The 27,075-nt window shown below is 48.2% G+C and overlaps 1 protein-coding gene across 1 annotated transcript in view; it reads right to left on the reverse strand.

Moving 5' to 3' along the window:
* The window catches only part of EZH2 (enhancer of zeste 2 polycomb repressive complex 2 subunit), a 480,973-nt gene that overhangs the window by 243,218 nt on the left and 210,680 nt on the right, over positions 1 to 27,075 (reverse strand). Inside the window, exon 6 of the mRNA XM_070944564.1 lies at positions 14,803 to 14,946. Within this exon, the coding sequence (XP_070800665.1) occupies positions 14,803 to 14,946 (144 nt within the window). The remainder of the gene's footprint in view (positions 1 to 14,802; positions 14,947 to 27,075) is intronic.

Below are 27,075 nucleotides of genomic sequence, written 5' to 3' on the forward strand. Positions count from 1 at the left end.
CAGAATTATATACACTAACTAATGTACTGACATCAAATGGGTTCTGTAGAAATAAAATCATCAGTATGATCCAACATGCAACACCTAGACAAAAGAAAAAAACAACAAGAGGAACAAAACAATGGGAAAGCCATCTTGCCCTATATAAGAGGAACAACAGATAAAATTAGCAAAGTACTGCATAGACACAACATCAAAACCATATTTTGCACAGATAGAAAGATATCGTCCATTCTGAGAAACCCTAAGGACAAAATAGAATTAGAAGATCAAGGCATATACGAAATCCCGTGTGCTTCCTGCCCATCAACATACATTGGACAGACCAACAGAAGAATGAGTGTGCGCATCGAGGAACACAAAAACTCAATACAAAAGCAAGAACACACATCATCATTAGTTCAACACATAAACACAACAGGACATAATATTAATTTTAATAACACAAAAACAGTTGCAAAAATAGAACATCTCAATGGCAGAATAATCAGAGGGGCCATAGAAATAGAGAAAAGACCATATTGCATGGATAAACGTGATGACACTTCACGTCTGCCTACTATTTGGAAACCTGCTCTCATAGATAGACGAATCTTAACACAAAATATAAAACATAGATCAAGTGTTAATCAAAAGGCCTCTATGGCCACAAGTTCCAGCCAAATCACATTCCAGCCAGCCACAAAGATGAAGCCCTGCCACCTGGTGGAGAAAAACCGACCATACACCCGAAGCCAAGCCAATAAACACAAACTGAGACTCCCAACCAATCAGAATGAAAAGGTGGAGCCATCCCAGACTACCAGCACCAGATTTGAAATAGTAACGGCAGTTACAGCAAAAGACCCTTCACATAAGCCTGATGATGGCAGATGAGATTCTGTTGAAACGTCGCTTCTACCCTTTTAGGGATATGTTCACAATTACACAGGAAGAAACCCGAAATATTAACTGTACGTACACACACACACACACACACACACACACACACACACACACACACACACATATATGTTATTGACGGTGTCTATTTGTTAATTTCATTATCTTACAAACTTTCACATTTCTTCTTTTCTTTTTTTTTTTTGATTTATCCATTCATTCCATTTGTTCCATACCGTATAATATTTCGAGTCTACCTTATCCTTTAATTCCAGTGTTAACCTGTCCATTTCATTGTAGTTTTTTTGAATTACTAATTGTTCTGTTGGAATTTGGTCCGTTTTCCAAAGCTGAGCAAATGCCAGTCTGGCTGCCGTAATTATATGCAATATTAAATATTTTATTTCTTTCCTAATATTTTCTCTAATCATACCCAATAAGATTTCTGCCTTAAATTCTATTTCTTGTGCCGTTATTTCCATTAACCAAGTTTTTATTTTTTCCCAATATTTTTTGGTTTTTGGGCAAAGCCACCAGATGTGGAAGTAAGTCTCCTGTACCTGTTTACATTTCCAGCAAATTGGACTAAGGTTGGGATACATCTTCGCCAATCTCAAAGGGGCCAAATACCACCTGTACCACATTTTGTACTGATTCTCTTTGTAAGGTACAGACCTTGTCATAATCTGATTGGTTTCCCACACCCTTTCCCAATCTTCCAACTGTATATTATTTCCAATGTTTCTTCCTCAGGCTATCATTTGTCCTTTTACTATATCCTCTGCCAAATCAAATTCTAATAGATATTTATAAATTTTTGAAATTAATTTTTCTTCTTTAGATTCAAATAATTTGTCTAATCGGTTGGAGTTTAGTTCAATTCCTCCTTCCTCTTGATCTTTTTTATATCTTGTTTGTATTTGCAAATAGTGCCACCAGTCCATCTCTATACCTTGATCTCTAAGCTCTTGTCTGGTTTTTAATATTCCCCGGGAGTCTAATAGTTCCTTATATCTTATTATTTTCTGTACAGTCAATGTGTTGGGGTGCATTGTTGCCTCCATTATGGATATCCAACTGGGAACTTTCATGTAGTGTTTATTTTTAATTTCTTGCCAAGTGCCAATTAATGAATCTCTTATTATATGATTTTTAAAATGTTTATATGTTTTGTTCCTAGTGTTCCATATGAAGGCATGCCACCCCTTCAATAGATCATGTCCTTCAAATTTTAATAATCTTTGGTTTTCCAAACTAACCCATTCTCTGATCCATGTCAGACTTGTCGCTTTGTAATATTTTTCCCATGCTGGTAATCTGAATCCTCCTCTGGTTCTGTCATCCTGTAAAATACTTAATTTTATCCCTGACTTTTTCCCCTCCCATATAAATTTTGAAGTTATTTTATTCAAATTAGTAAAAAAATTCTTTTCCAATTTTACCAGAATGGTTTGAAATAAATAGAGGAGTCTCGGCAGTATGTTCATTTTTATCGCAGCAATTCTTCCTAAAAGTGATAATTTTAATTTCCCCCATTTTTCTAGATCTTTTTTAATTTGTTGTACTAAGGTTCCATAGTTGATGTCCTTTATGGCTACATTTCTAGCTGTCAAATTAATATCTAAATATTTTACTGCCTGTAGTCCTGGTTGATTTTCTAATTCTTCTATTTGTTTTCCTGTTAAGTTTTTGATTAACATTTTGGTCTTGTCTTTGTTGATTTTTAAACCTGCTACTTTGCCGAATTTCTCTATCTCATTTATTAGTATTGATTCTGTTTCTAATGGGTCCTCTACAAAGAATACAAGGTCATCCACAAATGCTTGGACCTTGTATTCTTCTCTTTTTACCTTTAGTCCTTTTATGTATTTATTCGATCTAATTCTTATAAGTAAGTTTTCCAGTGTTAAGATGAAAAGTAATGGTGAAAGTGGACATCCTTGCCGTACTCCCCTATTTATTTCAAAAGAATTTGTAAGATCCCCATTAACTAATATACTCGCTCTTTGTTTTGTATATATTGAAGCTATCATTTTTTCAACTTTCTCCCCAAATTTCATATTTTTTATTTGTTGTATCATAAATCGCCAATTAACCCAATCGAAAGCATCCAGAAATATCAGAGCTACCTGCTTCTCTGGATGTACCTCATAATATTCTATTACGTTAATTACAGTTCTTATGTTATTTTTTATTTGTCTTGTTGGTAGAAATCCGTTTTGGTCTGGGTGTATTCTGCAATTCAATATCCTTTTTACTCTATTTGCCATTATGTTCATGAAAATCTTATAGTCAGAAATCGGTCTGTAGTTTTTTATCTGCGTTATATCTGCTCCTTCTTTTGGGATTAGCGAGATATATGCTTCCCTCCATGAGTCTGGTAGCCTTGCCTCTTTCAATGCCTCGTTATAAATTTCCAATATAATCCAATTTAACGATTCTCCTAATCCTTTATAAAATTCAATTGGTAGCCCATCTGTCCCCGAGGTTTTATTGCTTTTTTGTTTCTTGATTGTTTCATTTAATTCTTCTATAGTAATATCTCTATTTAATATCTCTTCTTCTTCCTCTGTTATTACTGGCATTCCCTCCCCGTTTAAGTATTGATTTATTTCTTCTACTGCCACTCCATCCTGCTTATATAATTCTTGGAAAAATTGGGTTGCTATTTCTTTTTTCTTTTCTAATCTCTGCTGTAATTTACCTTCCTTATCTTGTAATTGATGGATTATTCTTTTCTCTTTCTTTCCTCAGTCTATAGGCCAACCATCTCCCTGGCTTATTCGCATGTTCAAAGTGGTTTTGTTTTATAAATTTCAATGCATTAACGTATTTTTCTTGTTCTAATCAGTTCAATTTATGTTTGGCTGCCACCCAATTACTTCTTATTTGCTCATCTCCAGGCTTATCATGCAATTTTCCTTCCCAATTTTTAATCTCTTCTTGTGTTTTGTTATATTCTTTTTCCTTCTCCTTTTTTCTTTTGGCATTATATGCTATTGTTAATCCTCTAACATAGGCTTTCGTTGTATCCCATAAATTCTGAAGGGATGTCTGGTGTTTGTTATTGTCCTTAAAAAACCACTTTAATTCTTTTTCCATTTTTTCAATATATTCTTTTTCTTTCAATATCTGTATGTTCATCATCCACCTACTTCTTTTCCTTCGTTGCCCTTTCCATTCCAACATTACTGGATTGTGGTCAGCCCAATCGTTTAAAACTATTTCTACTGTTTCTATTTCCTGTATCAATGTCTTAGTAATCCATGTCATATCTATTCGGGACCAGGATTTATGGGGGTTAGAGTAATATGTATATTTTTTCTCTTCTGGGTTATAAAATCTCCAGATATCTACTAAATTTAATTCTTCTATTAAATTTGTAAATGTTCTAGGCAGTAAATTTTTCTTTTTTTTGTTATTCTGATCGCTGCTATAATCTTTTTTTATATCCACAATTGCATTAAAATCGCCAATCAAGCATGCATTCTCCATATTTTGTTCTATTATTTTTTCATGCACTTTTTGATAAAATTCTTCTTGTCCGCTGTTTGGTGCATAAATAACCACTAATAATACATTTTTATATTTAACTTTTACTTCAATCATCAAAATTCTTCCTATCGAATCTGCATACTTCAAATTGCTTTCTATCTCTTCCTTAATATATACTACTATTCCTCTTTTCTTTTCATCTGCTAACAATACAAATGATTTTCCTAATTTTTTACATTGTAGATATTTTTCGTCCTGTTTTCTTATATGTGTTTCTTGAAGACATACAATATCCATTTTTGTTTGATTATTTTCCTAAAAATTTGGTGTCTTTTGGCTGGTGAATTGAGTCCGTTTATGTTTAATGATATGATTTTTAAATTCCGGTCCATTCTTTAATGCTTGTCCTGTCCTCTGTTTCCTCTTACTTGCTGTCCTTCTTCTTTGCTCTTCTTTGTACTCCTTCTTCCTCTTGGATTTCTCCCTCTTCTTCTTTATCTATACTTCCCTCCTCACGTACCGTTTCTTGTCCTTCTTGCCTTTGTTTTCCTTTGACTCTCCATTCCTGCTCTACTCTTCTACTGTTTGTTCCTTCTGTGTCTATCACCTGATCGTGTAGGGTTTGTGCTTTATCTTGCGAATCAACTTTTATTTTTTTCCCCTGCCACGACACCAACATCCCCTCCGGTATTATCCATCTAAATGGTATTTGTCTCTTATTTAATATCGTGGCTAGGAACCAATAGTCTTTTCTTCATTCTCTTATTCTTTTTGGTACTTGTTTTAATGTAATTATTTCTTTCTGTCTGTAATACATAGGTTCTTCTTTTGTTATTTTAAAGACAATGTCTCTCACTTTCCGTCATACAAATCGTACGTGAACCTCTCGTGGCAATTTGTGTTGTCTAGCGTAATTTGTATGTACTCTATAGACTTCATCTAATTCATTTATAATCTCGTCTTTATCTCGTTGTAGAGCTTCTGCAATCATTCCAGCCATCACTAGTGTCAGCGTTCCAAGTTAGGCTCTCTTCCAGCGCTGACATGAATGAAATGAAACAGAGAGCAGAAGCGGTGATTTATTGCTGAGATGAACTTTTACCTAGTTTTCTGCATGCAACAGATAGTGTTACCTGGGTGACAGAGGGTGGGGGCAAATTCCTGTGAAAAGAATGTGCCGAGACGAAGAGATGGATCTGCATGATGGCCAATGGGATATTGGGGTTGGAGAGCGGAAGGGGAGGTTGTTGGAAGGAGGGGCCAGTTTGGCTGCAACCAGAGTTCAAGCATGTCGTGTTTTTTCTATTCTTAAATAAAAGAGATTCATTAGAGACTTTGCGTTTGAGAATGAAGTTTATTTAAGATAGCACCGAAGCTTGACAGACAGCCAAACTCCCTCAAAGCCAGGCTGGCTGAGTTTAAATCATCCCGTTCCCTCCCAGACGTATGGTCGGACTGGAGGTTGTCCCCCGACGTTATGGCTGAAGCGAAGCTCTCGGAGGAAAGCCTGCTTCAAGCAACGAGTGGAGGAGAAGCGGTCGTGATCCCAGCCAGTTTGGAAAGTATGAAGGCTCAACTCTCCCCGCCTTCTCCCTCGGCAAAACTTCAAACAAAGAAGCGTGAACCAGATAAGTACCCGGGGACTGCCAAAAGCCTCCGAGGCTGAATTTCCCTTTCCGAACGTAAAAGACAAGGGAAAACCCCTAAGTGAATTGGGCAGGGCATCCTGGCTATGGGAATGGGAACAAGCCAGAAAACAAACTAAGCGCCAAGAAATTCTAAGGAAGCCACTTGAAAGCCCCATAGATGAGTTGAAAGAGAAATTTGACCGTGCCACCCTTCAGGGGGAGGGGCCATCCTGCAGACCCAAAGAAAAGAGAGAACCAGTCTGGGCTGTTGACCCGAGAGGCCGTAGGCCAAGGAGCAGCCCTTCCCCCCTCCACAGCAGGAGAAGGAGGAGCCAACGACGCATCCATGGGTCCCCCCCCCCTCCCAGCAAGCAGCAAAACATAGATGAGGCAGCACCTCCCTACCCCAGGATGAGAGACGAGGCAGAGGACTATCAACACCAAGGGCGGCCCTACACAGCTCAGCACAGAGAGGAGAGTGCAGAGAGGGAGGAGCCACCCCAGTTCAGAGGGAAGTTCGATGGTGACCCAGACAACCTCGCCCAATTCCTCGATTCAGCTGAGATATACATAGAGCGTTTTGGACACCTCTACCCTTTCCCCAGAGCCCTAGTGAATGCTATTTCGGAAGGGCTGGAGGGAGAAGCAAAGAGGTGGTCAGCATCCCTCTATAAAAACAGGGCCCCCCAGCTGCAAGATGCGGATGGGTTCTTGCAACTATTGAGAGCCCGTTATGAGGAGGAGGAGGGGGACCCCTATGTGGAAGACGAGCTCAGAAACCTAATGCAGAAGGGGAAGCCCATCAGAGAGCATATCCGTGAATTCAGGAGAGTCATTGGGACACTGCCTCCCCTACCAGAGCGATTGCTGGTGTATTTTTTTAGAACAAGCCTGGATAAGAGAATTTCCCAAGTGACTGCCTATCGTGACATCCCAAACCGACTCGCTGAATGGTTCCGGGTAGCGATAAAAGTCGACAGAGGGTTACGGGCGAGCGACCCGTCGAAACCACCAGAGGGAAAGGAGAGAGGCCGACCAGACCAGGGGCCACTCAATAGACGAGAAACCCCAACATCACAGCCCTCCCACAGACCAACTGCCCCACGGAGCCCACTGAAATGCTACCGATGTGGGGGGAGCGGCCACATAGCAGCAAGATGTGCAACGCCTAGACCGGGACCAGCTCCACCGCCCAAAGCACGACCGGGACGAGGGCCCAAGTGCGCCACCCACGTATTGCGGGGAGCTCCCCAAATCCCGGAGTTTTTCGCTCACCTGACCGAAACCAGAGGAACCCCAGAGGAGGGAGATCAGTTCCCCGAACCCTATGACACGGAGGACGAAGGCGAAGACGACCCGATGGTGAGTGGACCTGTCCATCCTTTTCTTTTCCCCATACGTCTGACAGCCCCCAAAACAGGGGCCCAAGAGACTTTCCAAGCCCTAATAGACTCTGGTAGCACACGGTGACTAATCAACCTACCCACAGTCCTGAAATTGGGAATCCGAGCTAAACAACTCAAACAACCAATTCGTTTTGAGCAAGTTGATGGGTCCCTAGTGGGGGGAGCGTACGCCACACACTTGACTAAACCTTTTACGCATGCCCAAGATGGCGATGGTTGCCGAGATCGCGGCTTGAGGATGAGGGACTGACCTACCCTCTGGGGTCTTTTGGGGGGTCGTTGTGAAGATCTACGACCCCAGGCCCGGTTAGGAGAACTCTCTGCCCACACGGAGAGGGTCTTTTCCCCTCCGGATATTGAGGCTGGGCAGAGAGAGAGAGCGGGCGATGTCGGGAGCAGCGGACTGCATCAGCTGGGCGTCGGCAGAATTTCCTCCAGCTGGAGCCCACGTGGGCATCGGAATCGGCGTGGCGGCGTTTTTGCCTGGGGCGCTGCTGTACGGCGATTTCCCAGGCTGAGGGGTTGCCCGGAGTGCTGTGGGAGTTGCCGGATTTCCCAGAAGATCTTTGGGACGCTGCCAGACCTTTTGGGCGTTACAGCAGCGACGGTGGCGATGGCATGATGACGGCAGCTGTGATGGCAGTCCAGAGGGCCTGGCAGGGAGGAGACACCCCCCCCAGGAAGCTGGGGATGGGGGGGGGCAACGAGGCCGGGAGATCATCTGCCTTTTGGGTTGGGCAAGGACCTGGCATGAGACGCTCTTAGATCTTGGGAGGCCTCCATTGTTTATGTGGGGGCTGGGGGGGGCTAGAGATAACTGCCCCTGTTTCTCTCCAATGCTTCTCTACCGGGACTATGCCCACCTTGGATTGTCGGCTAGCTCACTGACTCACTTGACGCCAAGTTTATTTTCATCTGAACTTTCCCTAACTGTGGGGAGGACTATTTAAATCTGAATGGGGGCTGGTACATGGCTCCATCCCATCAGCTGAGAGGGCTGGGCTCAGTTAAACCACCGTGAGAGGGTGGCTCTGATGTCGGGGCCCCTGGGGGCTGAACTGGGATGATATTGAATTTCTTGCATCTGCCAGCAGAGGGGACCTGACCATCGGACCAACCGCCGTGAGAGGGCAGTTTTTGGACCTGAGCCCCGGATGCTGTGCTGTCTGCATTGGTTCATCGCTGCCATCTCACCACAAGAGGGGGTCGACTGGTTGATCGGACCACCGTGAGAGGGTGGTTGGGTCTATCCCCCCCCCTTGGACTGTGGTCGACCTGGAACCTGACCTCATCCTCTGTTGTGAGGGGACAGTGGACCTGGTCTTGTTGAAAATGCTCTTGAGACTCCCATTCCATGTCTCTCCCCTGGACCTTCTATATGGACCCCTAGGATATGGTTGCTCCCATCCTCTGTGGTCAAGATGTATTCCGCAGCGGAGCTTCTTGGTCTGCGAGACTCCCCCCTCTCGCAGGCTTGGCCCTCCACTCTATCGAGGGCCTACCTCGATGACGGGCTTTGGAACCCCGAGAGGTGGCATGCCGCAAAGAGGGGGTTGTGGGGTTTTTTAAATTTGTCTTTTTGTAATCTTTTAAGGGGCTTAGGGCGGGGGTGGGGAGGGAGGGGCATAGGTCAGGCTCGTTACAGGGGCATGGAACGGAAGGCGGGGAGCGGGGTGTGGAGGAGCTCAGTGTGGATAGGGTGGAGGGCAATTCTATCAGGACCGTGGTTGGGAGGGGCAGATATGGTGGGAGTAGGGGGCTACATCAGGTGGTGGGGGCACGCACCCGCTATCTTCAAGCGGTGGCATGCCTCGGCCCCCATGACTCTTCTCGTCTCCCCGGCTGTCCAGAGTCTCAGAGCCCAGGCCTTAGACTGATGCTGTGCAACGCCAGGTCCGTGGTTAATAAGGCCCCCCTCATTTGTGAGCTAATACAGGAGGGGGGTGCAGACCTGGCAGGTATTACAGAGACCTGGCTGGGCCAAGAGGGGGGGGTCCCCCTCGTAGAGATGTGCCCACCAGGTTTCCGCGCATTCCATCAGCCAAGGGCCCAGGGCAGGGGTGGGGGGGGTCGTTATAAAGGAAGGTCTTGATCCGAGGGAGGCCACTGTACCTCAGATAGCCGGATGTGAGTCTCTCCTGGTGAAGTGGGGCCATGGGATGCAGGTGGGCCTGCTGATCGCGTACCTGGCTCCCTGCCACGTGACAGCGGTCCTGCCCAAGCTTCTCAACGTTATTGGTCTTTTGGACATGGGGGATTTCAACCTGCCGTCTACTGGTGAGGCGTCTGGGATGGCTCGGGAGTTTATGGCTTCCATGACAGCCATGGACCTGACACAATTAATTCATGGCCCCACTCATGTGGGAGGACACACTCTGGACTTGGTTTTTATCTCTGGTCAGTGGCTGAGTGGTCTGGATATAGGGGATATAGTTATTGAACCCCTGTCATGGTCGGACCATTCTCTCCTGAGACTGGACCTTCTGACCGCTGCACCCCACTGCAGGGAGGCGGAACCGACCAGGTGGTTCCGCCCCAGGCGCCTGATGGATCCTGATAAGTTCCAGAGGGAGCTTGGGCCAGTTCCTGAAACTCTGGCTCACGACTCGGCTGAAGATCTGGTGGCTGCCTGGGATAGGACGGCCGCCGGTGCTCTGGACCGAGTCGTGCCTTTGCGGCCTCTGACCCGACGCCGAACCTGCCCAGCCCCTTGGTTTTCCGAGGAGCTGAGGGAGATGAAGCGCTGGAAAAGACGCCTAGAGAGTGGTTGGAGGGCTAGTCATATTAAGACCTATCTAGTGGCGATAAAAGCGGCAAAGCGTAACCACTTTTCCGCTCTTATTGCATCGGCAGATAACCGCCCAGCCGCCTTGTTTAGGGTGACTCGCTCCCTCCTACATCAGGGAGCGCGGGAAGACCCCTTGCAAGGGCAGGCTGAGGATTTTGCACAGTATCTGCACGATAAAATCGCTCAGATTCGGGAAGGCTTGGACTCTGACTGGGTAGATCCTGGCGGGGTGACTGAGGCCGGTCTTGAGAATGTTATCTGGGATGAGTTCGACCCTGTGACTCCTGAGGACGTGGACAGGATCCTGGGGAGGTTAAACGCAACCACATGTTTATTGGATCCGTGCCCCTCCTGGCTGGTACTGGCCACCCGGGAGGTAACACGAGGCTGGCTCCAGAGGATTATAAATGCTTCTCTGAGAGAGGGTTTCTTGCCTCCCGCCTTGAAAGAGGCGGTGGTGAGGCACCTCCTCAAGAAGCCTTCTCTGGACCCGGCCGTTTTGGCAAACTACCGTCCAGTCTCCAACCTTCGCTTTGTTGCGAAGGTTGTGGAGAGTGTGGTTGCGCGACAGCTCCCACAGTTCCTGGATGAAACCGTCTATCTAGATCCGTGCCAGTCCGGCTTCAGGCCTGGGTACAGCACGGAGACGGCATTGGTCGCATTGGTGGATGATCTCTGGAGGGCTCGGGACAGGGGTTGTTCCTCTGTTCTGGTCCTGTTAGACCTCTCAGTGGCTTTTGATACCATCGACCATGGTATCATGCTGCGCCGGCTGGAGGGATTGGGGGTGGGAAGCACCGTGCTGCGGTGGTTCTCCTCCTATCTCTCTGACCGGTTGCAGTCTGTGTTGGCAGGGGGACAGAGGTCGACCTCGAGGCGCCTTGCTTGCGGGATGCCGCAAGGGTCGGTCCTCTCGCCGCTCCTGTTCAACATTTATGTGAAACCGCTGGGTGAGAACATCCGTGGTTTTGGGGTGCGATGCCATCTGTATGCTGATGACACTCAGCTGTACATTTCCACCCCAGACCACCCCAATGATGCCCTCGAAGTGATGTCCCAGTGTCTGGAGGCCGTGCGGGTCTGGATGGGGAGGAACAGGCTTCGGCTCAACCCTTCCAAGACCGAGTGGCTGTGGATGCCGGCGTCCCGGTATAGCCAGCTGGTGCCATCGCTGGCTATTGGGGGAGAGTCACTGACCCCCACAGAGGGGGCTCGCAACTTGGGCGTCCTCCTGGACACACGGCTGTCTTTAGAAGAGCATATGACGGCCGTGGCCAGGGGGGCTTTTTATCAGGTTCGCCTGATACGCCAGTTGCGCCCCTTTCTGGATCGGGACTCCTTGTGCACAGTCACTCATGCCTTGGTTACGTCACGCCTGGACTACTGCAACGCTCTCTACATGGGGCTCCCCCTGAGGAGCACCCGGAGGCTCCAGCTGGTGCAGAATGCGGCCGCGCGGGTGATTATGGGAGCGACGTGGCGCTCCCATGTAACACCTCTCCTGCACGAGCTGCAAGTCCCGGTGGTCTTCCGGGTGCTCTTTAAGGTGTTGGTTCTCATCTTTAAAGCGCTCCATGGCTTAGGGCCAGGGTATTTGCGAGACCGCCTGCTGATACCGATAACCTCCCACCGGCCAATACGCTCTCACAGAGAGGGCCTCCTCGGGGTGCCGTCAGTCAGGCAATGTCGGCTGGCGGCCCCCAGGGGGCGAGCCTTCTCTGTGGGGGCACCCGCCCTGTGGAATGAGCTGCCTCCTGAAATACGATTGCTCCCGGACCTCCGGACTTTCCATAAAGCCCTGAAGACGTTTTTATTTCATCAAGCCGGCCTAGCCTAAATGGTTTTTAATTGGGATTTTAAATTTTATGGATTTGGGGTTTTAAATTGGGTAGCCAGTGATTTAATTCTTTTTAATTGTCTTAACTTTTGCATTTGTATGTTTTTTAATTTTTGGCTGTTCACCGCCCTGAGTCCCTTCTGGGAGAAGGGCGGTATAAAAATTAAATAAATAAATAAATAAATAAATAAATAAATAAATAAATAAATAAATCCCGTGAGACTAGAACTGGCAGATCACTGGGAGACGATCCGCTTTATAATAGCCCCCAAGAAGACAGAACCAGTCATATTGGGACTCTCGTGGCTGGACAAATGGGGCCCAATCATTTGGTGGCAAGAGGGGACCCGCAGACTGAGAATAGCAAAGGGGCCCAACCCTTGCCGCCCCGACCAGAAGAATTCCCTCCCACGCTGAGACCCCAAAGCAGCCCTCCACCACAAAACAAAACACCACCAACACAAGGGTCCCTCCCAGAAGGTACAGCAAAGCAATTGGCAGCCGTACCCACCACCGCCTGTAATGCAGATCAGATCCCAGGGGAATACCAAAACCTTGCAGAGGTATTCAGCGAGGCCGAGTGTGACAACTAGTGTTAAATCTTCATCTCTTTCTTTTCTCACATTTTGAAATCTTAAATAAAATGCCGCTCTCTCCATCTCTAAGTGTGCCACCGTGCTTTCCAACTCTTTATTAAGTCCTGTCATTTTCTGATCCAATAGATCTAATTTATCTTCCGTTTGTTCCGTTTTCTTTTCTATGGCCGTAATTCGTTGATCATTTTTTTGTATTATCTCTTGGATTGAGTCCATTTTTTCATCTAATTTTTGTATATCCTCTTTAACCGCTTTTTTAACCTCGTCCAAATCTCTCCTAGATTCTTCATGGTTTTTAGACATGCATTCTTGCATCTTTAACATAGTCTCTTGGATTGTTACTAGAGTGGTCTGGACAGTTTGTATACTCAAGGTGGGGGTCTGCTTTTCCGTTCTCTGGTTCTCTGTGCTACAGGAGAGGCTGTTGATCCAGTTAATGTTGAGGTAATTTTCTTTCCTGACTTCACGGTAGTTGTTGTGGTGCTAGTCATTTCCTTCAAAATTTTATACTGTTCTCCTAGAATCCTGTCTATTTTTTCCCAAATCAGCATCCGCTTTTAACTCAATTTTCTTTCTTCCTCTCTTCCCCCTCTATCTCTTTCTTCCCTTCTCCTCTCCTTTCTCTCCTTTCTTATACAGTACAATACTAATATAATTAAATAAAATCCTCCTAAAACATTTACTAAAATACCTTGATTAATATTCTAATTACTAATAACCTTATACTATTGTTTTCAATTCATCAGCCTATGATTTTCTAAAATTAACTTAAGTTAAATACTTTCTATAAATAATAAATTACTATAAACAATAAATTGCTATAAAGAAGAGATATAGTCAACTATCAAAATCTAATCAAAAAACATATAATAATACAAAATAATACAAAAAGAGTAATAATAATATAATAATAATATAAAAAGAAAGGAGCTATAGAAATATGGACAATAATATACAGTCAATAGTTACTAAATATGCTAATTTGCTATTTACTATTATAATTAATTATCAAATAAATTAAATAAATATAGGTTATTTATCTGTTCAATTGATTAATAAATATAAAGTTATTCACAATGTCTTGTTCCTTTTTTTTTTTTTTTTGTTAGTCAATAGGAAGTTCAAATGTAAATCAAGTATAGTCTTACTTTTGGAGAATTATTCCTCCCTCCGATATTTCAAAATGGTGATTCCAAATCTGCAATGTCACTTTTGTATATCCTTACTTTTGCCGGTCCACACTTTTCTTCCGTTAGAGCAGCTATACTAAGGGTGAAACTTACACCTCCTATTCAGTTCTCTTCACTTCCCCGCTTTCCGAAACACTCGTTTTTCTCGATCGTCCTTTTTCCGCTCCTCTGGTGTTTCCTGCTGGTCTAGTTTCACCCTCACCACTTTTGCTCTCCTCGTTGTTTGCCACCCGCTCCCACTCTGAGTCTTTCTTCCTTTTCAGCTGCCCCTCCGGGATCTAAATTCTTCTTCCTCTCACTTATCCAAAAGTTTTGTAACGTTTTAAACCTCCGCTCTCACCGCCAATCTTCACACCGTACTCACTCTCTGCTTCCTGATGTTCTCGTTCAGTGCGTCAGACCTTTGAGCCGGCCATTTCGGCCGTTTTCTTCCACGTTCGAATTAAGGGTCCTTCTTGGTGTGGTGGGAGACTGCACCTCTCCACACCTCCTCCGAAGACTCCCCTCTTTTTTGCCGGTCCCACCAAGACTGATCCTGTCCCTTAACGGGCACTAAAATGCTGGAAAATCAGCACTGGGTATGGAGCGATCTTTCCCTGTGCCGCTTTGACCTGCGTCACCGCCGGAAGTTGAGTCCTTACATTTAAAGAGCACCTGTCATTTCAGATCCATCATGGCAGCGCCTCTTAGCGGGCATCCACTCACCTGCTGCCTGCCACATCCCTCACTTTGTTGTGTCACTGCCACATCACCAGCCATCCCATTAAAGTGAATGGAACTGTGGGTGAGTCAACAGCGGGTCAGAGGTGGAGCTGCTGCGGAAAAGAGATGACAGTTGCTCTTTAAAAATTATGATTTAAATCGAGTTGATTGAAATCAAGATTTAAATCGAGTAGATTTAAATCAAATCCACCCTGATTTTGATCATCAGACTTGTGATGCCAGCATACCACAAAGATCTCTAAATCCTACTAACATACCTGTTTTGTTGGTCTCCTGAGTTTTCTGTTTTTCACTTCTCCCATCAAGATTGTCACCATCATCATCGTCATCATCATCTTCACTGTACTGGCCAAGTGCATTGACTAGCTCCACAAATATGTCATCATTGATAAATCCACACTCTGAAAATTAAGCATAAACAAACACCAGATGAGGCACATATTTATTACAAAGCTGTGTATAACTAAGGAAATCTAGTCTACCATATAGTAAAGACAAAGCAATTTCTTAAGCCTGAAGCAAAATAAACTTAAATAAGATGAAGCGTCATGGACCTTACAACACATAGATCTACAAATATCCATGTATAAATAAATCCATTAGTGAAGAGAGTAATCCTCACCAGAACTTTTTCCATTTTGTAGTTACTCTTTTTCAATTCTATTTATTTATTCTATTGCTTTATTTATTTTATTGTTTTATTTTATTGTTAACTAAGAATTGAAAGATCTATGCAAGATTCAGGCCTAGACAACAGCCTAAAATCCTTTTTATTAAGGAAACTTAAGGCTTATTTGAATACTAGTTATGAACATAATATTCAGTACAGTATCATTGCATTAAAGCTCAGTGTCAAAAAGTGACATCAGTATAAGCAAGCGGGTTTCCTGTATTGTGCAGAAAGAACTATCCATCTGTAAAGAGAGGATACAAAAATGGAATCACAAACAATGGCAATCACATTATTTGATGCAAAGAACCTTTTCTCAGAAACAATGTATGTTATTATAATTGGGTGAGGAGAGGTTGATCCCTAGGTTCCTGCAGTGTGGGGTGTCTCAGGCTTGAGTTTCTCACCTCTCCTTTCTACGATCTACCTGGAACCGCTGGGTGAGGGCATCTGATGGGGGGATGGGGTGTAACAGTACCCTCTGTACCCTGAGGATACTGTTACATATGCATGCTCCCAGGTTCAGTTTATGGTCACTCACTCAGCCCTGGAAAATAGCCACACTCAAATCACTTTCAACCGAAGCAAAACTTCACACATACCCGCACACACCCATCTACACTTAACCACATCCTTCTCAACTAGGCTGGTAGGCACTAGCCAGAGGGGTGGAAACCACCAAGTCTGGATCCAAAAATGACTCAAAGAGTGGGTGGGCTTCAGGACCCCTTTTATCCCCCAAAGGTCTTGCTTTGTTGATTCACAAGACTGGAAGCTATTCTTCCTTTGTTGATTTTCAACTCTGGTAGCTGTTGATAGGATTTGGGGAAGGCTTTCCCATGTGCTCAGGGTCAACTTCATTTTTCTAGTTTGGGTGAAATTTTTCCTTTGTTTCCTTAACAACTTAGTACCTTCTTATCTATCTCCTGAAAGGATCCTTTTAGACAAGATTCCTGGATATCCAGCTTGCTTACATGCCTGCTTCATCTTTAGGTATGGCAGTTTCAGTCTACTCTCACAATACCTGCCGTGTTTCCCCAAAAATAAGACCTACCCAGAAAATAAGCCATAGCATGATTTTACATGCTGCTCGCAATGAGCCCTAACCCAAAAATAAGCCCTTAAGAGCATCATCAGTGGGGGTGGGGGTGGGACGGTGGGCGTGGCCAGCTGTTGCTCATGTTGGAGGTGGTGCCAGTGGGGGGAGGAAGATTTCTTCACACACACCCCTTACATTCTTTTCTTCCCGAGCAATTGCCGCTTGGTTCTATCAGCACTTGCAGAAAGGACTGAAAGGAAAAAGCCGTCCATTCTTCTCTGGATCAATTTCAGAAGCCACTACCGCTGCCTGGCCGACCCCAAGGCCCGTCTGCTGGGCCTGCTGCACCTTCTGCTGCTGGGGGCCGGTGGCGCCTGGGCTGGGCTGCTCTTCAACCAGATCAATGGGCAGTGGCGGGGAGAACGGCTCCCCTCGTCTATTTGTCTGCTAGGCAACCTGCCACTGCCCTGCCTGACCTCAGCTCTGGCCGCCATCCTGCTGCTGCTCTCGCAGCACCTGCGGACCAAGCTTTTGGTACGCTCCGGTCTCCACCCACCCTGCCTGCTGGGCCTGCTGCTGCTGGGACACTTCTCGACCGTGGCGGGTGCTGTACTGGCTGTGGAGGGGCTGCCCGTGCTGCTGCTGGCCTCGTGGGGGCTCTTTGCCCTCCTGGCCATGCTGCCCTGCTGGGCTGCTCCTGCCTGGCGCGGGGCGAGTCAGCCCATATCTACGACCTTAGGAGAATAAGGCTAGCCTGTATCGCTGGCCTCTCCCTTTCAGTGGCCGCACCCACGTTCTGGGAGACAGTGCAGGGGCCAGTCAAAAAGCCCTGATTTTGGCACACTCACACCAACATGCGAGTGCCGCTCTTTCGCGCCATGTCTATTGTGAAGATTTGTGCCAAGGAAGGTCTGCACTTTCTCCTTCTCTTCTTTCTCCCCCCCCCCGTCTGCTCTGTCTAAGCTCGAACTTCCAACCCCAATGGACCCAGAAAGGGGAAGGAGCTGACAAGGGGGATGAGGGAAGATTTATTTTATGCCTTTGGGCTGCTGCATGCCTCCTCGGTGCTGCAGGTACTGGGCTATGGCTATGCTCAGCCTGGCGCTCTTCAGGCCCTGGACCTGCTTTCATGCTGGCTGTGCGAGGCAGGCATGGGCCTGCCCCAGGCCGCCTTCAGCATATACCTCACCTGCAGCTGGTCTGCTGCCGCCTCACCTTCCACCCAGGCTGCCATGTCCCGGCTGCTACCTAGCAGCCTCCACTACCTCCCGCTGGAGCTACTGTATGCCATGTACCCCACAGGCTGGGTGGCACGCCTCTCCCCTGCCCTGGGCGGCTTCGGCGGGTGTCTGGAAAGTGGAGGGAGGCAGCTCCACACACACACACACCCCGCCTTGCCTCATCTCATTGCGGCGGCAGCAGCCTGCCAGATGGGCCAGGAGGAAGGCGAGGCAGCAGCAGAGCAGTCGCAGGCCAGGGGCAACCCAATGCCCACCTTGTACAGCTGGAACAAGAGTTGCAACGCCCACCAGGGCCAGAGCCTGAAGACAGCCAGCCTCAGTGTAGCCGTACCCCAGCAGCTGTAGCACCGACTAGGTGTGTAGGCCAGTGCTCAGCAACCCAAAGGCAGCGGCGGGTGAGGTGGCATGGGTGGTGCGGTTCCATTGGCAGTCGCTGGCAAAGGAGCCCTGGCAGGCTGGCGGCAGAGGGGTGCTCCAGAGGTCATAGATCTGGGACGACGTGCCCCGCACCAGGCAGGAGCAGCCCAGTAGCGCTGCCAGGATGGCGAAGAGACCCTGCGAGGCCAGCAGCAGCATGGGGAGTCACTCAGTGGCCAGCACGGTGCCCGCTGCAGCTGAGAAGTGTCCCAGCAGGCAGGGCGGGGCGTTGCGGCTGCAGGCAAACAGACGGTGGGATGGAGAGGGCGGGGCTGGTGGTAGCAGCGTTCCCCCTTGTTGTGGCCTGCCAGCGGCCTGCATGGATTGTAGCTGATTCCGACGAGGAGGAGGCTGGTGTGGTGCTGCGCCAGCAGCCTGTGCAGCTGGCACTCGAGTCGGACAGTGAGGAGGCACTGTTTAAAACAGACAATAAAGTCTGCCACTGTTTCATAGAACACTAGCTTCTTGCATATTTGCCTTTTGCTTTAAAAGTGGCTTCTCTTGGCTGCAGCTTGCTTTCTCCTTTTTGTTAATATCATTTCCAAAGCTCCGTGATTTTAAGATGGTGAGGATGGGAGGAGTTAGTGTAACCAAGTAAAGAAGCTGGAAATTACTTTGGAAACTACTTCAAAAACTGTTGGATTTAAATCATTTGGAGGATTTGACTATCTTTAAGATGACTCTACTGAACTTATTTTGATTTTGGTTTTAGAACAAAGACTGTTTAAATGGTGTGACTCTGTTGGGGGGGGGAGTTCTGATTTTACTGGCATTGATTGTAGAAGCTGCTTGTCTGTAATGAAATATCTGATTCTTATAGTGGTGCTATTTGACCACATGAGGGAGCCAAAGACCACATTATTAGCTTTCCAGTAATATTCTATTTACTAAATCGAATGGAAGTAATGTTATAAATTTTTAATTTTCAAATTTTAGTTATATTTTGGGACCATGACTACACAGAAGAGGGCTGACCGAAGAGGATCAGAGAAGAGAAGCTGAATCTCTAAGAGCAATTTTGGATGAATATACAGCTAAAACAGATGAATTAATCCAGGCAATGGGGACAAAGCTCGAATTAAAACTTGATACACATTCAAAGGAACTCCATGAGGAGACACATCATTTAACTGAAGATGTTAAACAGATAAAGGATAGAGTAGATCTTTTGGAACATAAATTGGAGAAAAAGATGTTCAGTATAAAGCAGATTTGGATGAGAGGGCTCTCTTGGGATTATATCTTAAGCAACTCCAGTTAAGATTTGGAGCAGTTCCCGAATTGTCTGGAGAGGATATTAGATCAAGGATGCTCAAATCTTTGGCTCAATTAATTAAATGGGAAGAAAAGGAATTGGACCTTGAAGTAGATTAAATACATAGAGTAAACTCCAGATTTGCCACAAGAAAATTACCAAGAGATGTTTTAGTCCATTTTGTAAGAAGAATGACGAGAGACTACATTTTGGACTGCCACTTCAAATCTAAACTAAGAATGGAAAATGTGGGTATAATTGTTCTGAAGGAAATCCCTGTCAGAATTTTGAGAAAAAGGAAAGCTTATTCCTTCCTCACAGATATCTTGAAGAAGAGAAAAATTCCCTTCCACTGGGACAAACTTGAAGGAGTGATATTCACTTATCAAGAGCAAAGATTCAGACTGAATTCTATAGAAAAAGCCAAGGACTTCTTGATCAAATATAAACTAATTTTGGACCCAGCTGAAGAAATTGATATAGACAAGCAACTAGGAAGTAGATCAACCTCTAAAAGTTGATACTGAAGAAGATGTGCAAACTGCTGTAAGTCCTACACCGTTCACCTGAGTTGGATGTACATACCCTCAAAGTAAAGCTGACAGTCTGCAGTTAAAACACATTGTGTTTGTTTCATTCCAACTCCATTGTGGTGGTGTATAGAGCCAAAGATGTTAGAATTGTGTTGCTGTCCCAATATTTCTGGACCTGACTGTATTTTATCCAAGGATGGAGATTAAGTTTATAACATGGAATATTAATGGGGCAAATTCCCCATCTAAGCGTAAAAAAATTTCATTACTTAAGGAAACAATGTTGATATAATCTGTCTTCAAGAAATGCACATTGAGATACAAGATAAGAAATATTTAATAAATAAAACACTAGGGCAGGAATTTATATTAGCTGGACTAAAAAAGATTAGTCTATAAAAAACCTTTGTATATAAAACCTCAATTTAAACCTAAATTAATGTTATAAGTATGGTAGATTTGTAGCTGTGGAAATGGAACGTAATGTAATAAAATCAATAGTAGTTGAGTAAATGAGTAGGCAATCTCATTTCCATTGTTTAAAAGCAGTGCTCCCTAAATTCTATCAGCATGTTAAGTGTGCTACTAGAGGAGCAAACATATTGGACAAAGTATATACCAACATTAAACATGGCTACAGGTTTATACAATTACCACATTTGGAACAATCAGATCATATATCGCTGCCTTTAGCACCAGCATACATCCCTCTCAGGAGATGGGCTCTGCCTATAATAAAGATGGTGAAATCTTGGCCAGAAGATGCTTCCCAACAACTTCAGGACTGTTTTGAGAACACAAATTGGGACATCTTTTACCACCCTGACTTAGAGGAGTACACTGCAGCTGTTCTGTGCTATATCAAACATTGCACAGATACTGTCACAGTGGATCAACGTATTAGGATCTATCCCAATCAGAAGCCCTGGATGACTAAGGAAGTCCAGTGCCTCTTGCGTGACAGGATCAAGGCCTTTAGGTCCAATGATGGGTCAAGATACAGTGCTGCTAGAGCTAGTCTGAAGAAAGGTATTTGGAAGGCCAAGACTGATTATAAGAGGAAGATTGAGGATAATTTTTACAGTAATAACATGAGGCAGGCGTGGCGAGGGATTCAACAAATCACCAACCATCAACCAACCAATGGCATCCCTGCTGAGGGGGATGCTTCGTTGGCAGAGGAGCTGAATCATTTCTTTGCTCGCTTTGAAGTGTAGACATCAGAGACAGCTAAAATACAGCTACCAGACCATTGTAGCCCCCACCTCATTGTGGAGGAACAGGAGGTGAGGAACATTTTGAGGGCTGTGGACCCTAGAAAGGCTGCCGGTCCTGACGGTATCCCTGGCCGAGTGCTTAGAGACTGTGCTGATCAGTTGGCTGCAGTCATTACCAGTCATTACTATACTTGCGCATAGGCTGCGGGTCAGGGTTGCCTGTACAAAACCGTCATCTGCAACGCCGTCTGCAACTCTCAAAATGCGGAAGTACTATTGGCTCAGAAAGGAGGAAATGAGGAGCAGCTGTGAAAGACAAATGTACGTGGGTGGGGCGTGGTCGTGGTCAGCACGCTGCTTTAAAAAGCGCTGACGAAACCTAACATTCAGCGCTGACTTTGTTACATCCGTACTTGGCTTTTCCTTGATACCTGACCGTTGCGGATTAAAGATTGTTTGGCTAAACTCTGTTTTCCCGTTTGGTGATTCATCTGAAGAGCCGCCCAGCCGTGGATCAGAAGAGCCAAGAGAAAGTCAGCGCTGAACTCTTAACCCTTTCCTGGTTTGTTTCGTGGCAACGGAGAAGTATGGCTGAAGGAGTGGATACGACTGTGTTGGGGGAAATTAAAGAAGGTGAACTGGTGGGGGGGAGGTGGTAAGGGGGGCTGCCTGTCGAGCCCGACATAAGCTCGACACATTTGTCAGCGGGAGAGGCATCTAAGGCTGACTGGCAAATCCACAGAAAGGTAGTGGGGATTGTTGTTAGACATTCAGGTTAGGAGTGGTGACGGGTTCGATGGGTTCTGGTGGTGGTGGTTGCTAATATTTGCGTAGGCTGCGGGTCAGGGTTGCCTGTAGAAAACCGTCATCTGCAACGCCGTCTGCAACTCTCAAAATGCGGAAGTACTATTGGCTCAGAAAGGAGGAAATGAGGAGCAGCTGTGAAAGACAAATGTACGTGGGTGGGGCATGGGCGCGGTCAGCGTGCTGCTTTAAAAAGCGCTGATGAAACCTAACTGTTATGTCCTTATAAGGACATCCGCCCTGATTGGCTGCCAGCCATCGGGCGGGAGATTTGAATCCCTGTCTAGGGGCGGTGCGTCTGCCGGGAGCGAATATAAGGAGAGCTCCGGCAGCGCGCCAGCAGTCTTCCTTTACTTGTTACATTGTAAATAAAGTTGTTACATGTATCGAGCTGGTCACGTCTTCTGTTCCTGCGCCTGATCTAACACTGGCGACGAAGGACTAGAGAAGAGAACCTGAGAAAGACTCACGGCACGATCGCCCAAGAGCTGAAGTCACTTCACCACAGCGACTTCCAGAATGGCTACCCCGCAAGCCCCGATGACCGCGCTGAACCCGTTCGACCCATCCCGGGAGAAGTGGAGGTCATACATGGTCCGATTCCGGCAGTTCCTGCGAGGCAATGGATACCAGAACCTCGATGATGAGAGGAAAAGAGCCCTCTTCCTGGCTCATTGCGGATCGGACGTCCTAGAGATGGCGATGGACCTCGTGGCACCTAGGGACATCGAGGAGATGTCCTGGAACGACCTGCAGGACGTCTTACAGGAGCACTATGCACCTACAGGCACCCCCATCGCAAACAGGTTCACCTTCCAGCAAAGAAACCAGCGGGAAGGTGAATCCATCAAAGAATTCGTGGCAGCGCTCCGCCAACTCGCTGCCAACTGTGAGTTCGATAATGTGGACAACGCCATCCGGGACCGCATTGTTTTTGGAATGCGAGATGTGGGGCTGCAAAAGAAATTCCTCAGCAGGAAGAGGATTCCGCTTAAAGACGTCCTCGACGAGGCAACAGCGGCGGAGACGTCCGAACAAGCAGCCGCCGCAATGGTAAAAGCAAGAGGGATCCATAAGATCCACAAGTCGGGCCCAACCTCATCAGACGAGGCAACCACTCAATCCGAGTCTGATGAGGAAATGGCCGTCCACAAGGTGTCCCGCCCTCCCAGGCGGGAAACACCACAGCATGGCGACCGTGGAGAGCGATGCGGCAGCTGCAGAGGCGACCACCCCAGAGCAACCTGCAGATGGAGGGACGCGACCTGCCGCCGATGCCTGAAGAGGGGCCACATCGCCGAGGCCTGCAGAGCCACAGACCCAGCCCCGGAGCCGCCCAGACCGCGATTCCGGGAAAATCGCAAAGATAATCAGAGGACATCCAAACGGTCCTCAAACCAGTCCCGGCGCGGGGAGGAGGAATATCCCCGAAACAGAACGGTGCACCAGACCACCACCATTGCTCACACAAGCGACGAGGGGACCACCAAGTTCCACGTGACGCTGCTAGCAGAGGGGTCTCCGTGCAAGATGGAGGTAGACTCCGGATCCGCCTTCTCCATCATGGACTGGCAGCACCTACAACAGCTGAAACCGGCATACAAAAGGACCCAGCTGAAAGCCCCGAAAGACAAACTTGTGGATTTTAACGGAAACCCCATTGAAATCCTAGGCAGAGCAACCATCCATGTGAAGTACAACGACTTCGATGGAAAGCTACCCATCACCATTGTGCAGCACAGCCGACCGAACCTGTTGGGCATGGAGTGGTTCAAGCCTCTAGGACTTTCACTCCAGGGCATCCACGAGATCCGCAGGGACGAACTCGACTCCATCATCGAAGAGTTCAAAGAAGTCTTCGATGGTAAGCTGGGGAAATTTGTGGGGAGGCCAATCTCTTTTAATCTGGACAAGGGAATCACCCCAATCAGGCTCAAGCCCCGCCGAGTTCCATTTGCCCTGCGGCCTAAAGTAGATGAACAGCTGGATAAGCTGATCGCCCAGGGCGTACTGGAACCGATCGATCATGCCTCATGGGAGACCCCCATTGTGACCCCACTGAAGCATGATGGGTCTGTGCGCATCTGTGCTGACTACCGTTGCACCATCAACAAGGCGTTGGCACAGAGCGCATACCCAGTCCCAGTGGTGCAACATCTGCTGCATTCCCTGGGATCTGGATCAATTTTCGCGAAACTGGACCTGGCCCAGGCTTACCAGCAACTGCCAGTGGATGACAAAACGGCGGAGGCCCAAACGATTGTCACGCACAGAGGGGCATTTAAATGTAACCGCCTCCAATTTGGAGTCAGCGCTGCCCCTGGCATCTTCCAATCCATGATGGAACGCCTTCTCCAAGGCGTTCCAGGGGTGGTGCCTTACTTCGATGATGTACTCATCTCCGGTGACTCGAGACCCCAACTCCTTGAAAGGCTCAGGCTTGTCCTGCAGCGGTTCAAGGCCAAGGGTTTGAGGGTCAGGCGGGACAAGTGCATCATAGGAGTACAGGAAGTCGAGTTCCTGGGCTTCCTCATTGATAGCACAGGCATACACCCCACCAAATCAAAAGTGGAAGCAATCCATGAAGCTCCAAGCCCAAAAAACAAAACGGAGCTTCAGGCTTTCCTTGGGTTGCTCAACTTCTACGCCATTTTCTTAAAACAGAAAGCCACAGTTGCTGAGCCACTCCACCGCCTGCTGGGGAAATCGGCTTCCTGGAAGTGGGGCCAGGAAGAGGAAGCAGCATTCCGGGCCATCAAGGGACTATTGACGTCCAAAAGCGTCCTCATCCAATACAGCGAGACGCTCCCCATCAGACTGACCTGCGACGCGTCGCCCTACGGGGTGGGGGCAGTCCTCAGCCACGAACTGCCCAATGGCTCGGAAGCCCCAATCGCGTACTTCTCAAAGACTATGTCCGGCGCAGAACGGAACTATAGCCAGCTGGACAAAGAAGCCCTGGCCATCGTGGCCGGAGTGAAGCGCTTCCACGAATACCTCTACGGAAGACGCTTCACCATAGTCACAGACCACAAGCCTCTCCTGGGACTCCTCGCAGGCGACCAACCAACCCCGACCTTCATGTCCCCAAGAATGACGAGATGGGCCATCTTCCTAGCTGGCTACTCCTATAGGCTCGTGCACCAGCCAGGCACAGCCATAGGGAACGCTGACGCCCTCAGCAGATGCCCGTCGAAGAAGCCGGTCGAGGACCCAGCCCCCACGCTCCACCTACTTCACATTGATGACGACGCCAGCTGCCCGGTGTCATCCGCAGATGTGGCCGTCCACACCCAAAAGGACCCCACACTCCGCCAAGTGAAGTCATGGATCCTCAGAGGGTGGCCAGCGGAAAAGCCAGAGGAAAGGTTCAGCCCGTTCGCCAGGAAACAGGAGGAGCTGTCCACCATCAAAGGCTGTCTGCTATGGGGAGACAGGGTGCTGATTCCAAGCACTCTGCAACGGCGGACGCTAGAAACCTTACACAAGGGGCATCCGGGCATCGTCCGCATGAAGGCCCTGGCACGGAGTTATGTCTGGTGGCCCTCCATGGACAGAGACATTGAACAATGGGTCTCCAGATGTGACCCGTGCCAAGAAGTCCGCCCAGCGCCACCGCAATCCGAAGTCGCGAAGTGGGAGACCCCCAGCAACCCCTGGTCGAGGATACACATTGACTTCGCGGGTCCGATGCAAGGGCGACACCTCCTCATCGTGGTAGATGCCTTCTCCAAATGGCTCGAGGTGGTGCCCATGGCATCTACCACAACAGACGCTACGATCCGAGCCCTGCGCCGCCTGTTTGCCACACATGGTCTACTGGATGTGCTGGTCTCAGACAACGGCCCCCAGCTCACATCCCTGGCCATGGAGTCCTTCCTGGCAGGACTGGGCATCCGCCACGCCCTGTCCGCCCCTTACAGGCCGGCCGGAAACGGACAAGCCGAACGCATGGTCCGACTGACCAAAGAGGCCCTCACCAAGATGGGCCCGGGGGACTGGCAAGAGCGCATAGACAATTTCCTCCTCACACAGCACATCACGCCACACGCCACCACCCACAAGAGCCCGGCCGAACTGTTGATGGGCAGAAGATTGAGGTCACCCTTGGACCGGCTGCACCCCCAATACAGCCCGGAAGTGACCGCAACCGCCAGCCGCCCGCTTCGCGCCTTCAGCAACGGAGATTCAATCTTCGCGCTAAACTTTAGCGGCTCTCCTAAATGGCTGAAAGGGAAAATTGCCAGCACAACCGGCCCCAAATCCTACATCGTCGAGTTGGAAGATGGACAGTTCACGAGACGCCACATCGACCAACTCCGAAAAAGGTGGGGGGGGGCACATGAAAACCAGCCTGACGAGGGAGGCCTACAACACCCCGACGAGGTAGGCCTCCAACACCCCGGCAAGGTAGGCCTGCCACACCCAGACCAGGTCGGCCTACAACACCCCGACGAGGTAGGCCTACAACACCCTGACGAGGTAGGCCTACCACACCCCTGCGAGGCAGAGCAGCACCACCCCGACAAGGTTGGCCCAGCCCACTACCAGAGGCTGTCACATCGGCAGCCCAGCGAGGTAGACCGGGGCCAGCCCCACGGGGGATGGCAACACCAACCCAGCCAGGTGGGCACCGGGCACGGCAAGGCCAGGGACCACCAACCCAGCCCGCAGGTAGACCGGGACCTGCCCAGAGGAGGAGCAGCGCACCCCACCAGTTACAGCAGCCTATGCCAGCCCAGCCAGGGAGACTGCAGTTCCAGGCGAGTAGACCGGGACCCAGCCAAGATGGGCACCCCACGACCCACGGGCGAGGGTGGCACACGGCTCACCGACGTGGGGGACCCCCGCCCATCACGGAAGACAGCCAACAAACGACACCCTGACCCGGATGACCCCAGGCACCACCCGACGGTAGACCAGGGACTAGGGGGAAGGGAAAGCCGACAACAACCCGGCCAGGTAGACCTGCACCACCCCGGCAGGGGAGACCTCCGCCGCCCCGCAGAGGTAGTGCCGCAACAACAGCCCGACCAGGTCGACCACCACCGACCAGACGGGGTAGACCAACGCCAGCCCGACCTAGCAGACCAACGCCACCCCTGCAAGGTCGGACAACGCAACACAGGCCAGCACCACCCGCAGCCGGCGGGCCGGTCCAGAGGGCACCAAACAGAACCACCACCCACCCAGCACCAGGCCGAACCGCAACCGAACCGCAGCGCCCGGGAGACCAGGGAGGAGCAACCGATGGACTTACCGAGACTCAGACGCTCTTCCCGGGTCGGAACCGAGCCACCGAGGCGAGGCGACAGATCCACAGGCCAGGAAGAAGACCACCAGAACCAGCCATC

The sequence above is a fragment of the Pituophis catenifer genome, unplaced genomic scaffold (assembly GCF_029215685.1).
Source record: "Pituophis catenifer annectens isolate HBS135680 unplaced genomic scaffold, rPitCat1.0.hap2 SCAF_5, whole genome shotgun sequence".
In the NCBI taxonomy this organism is placed as follows: Eukaryota; Metazoa; Chordata; class Lepidosauria; order Squamata; family Colubridae; genus Pituophis; species Pituophis catenifer.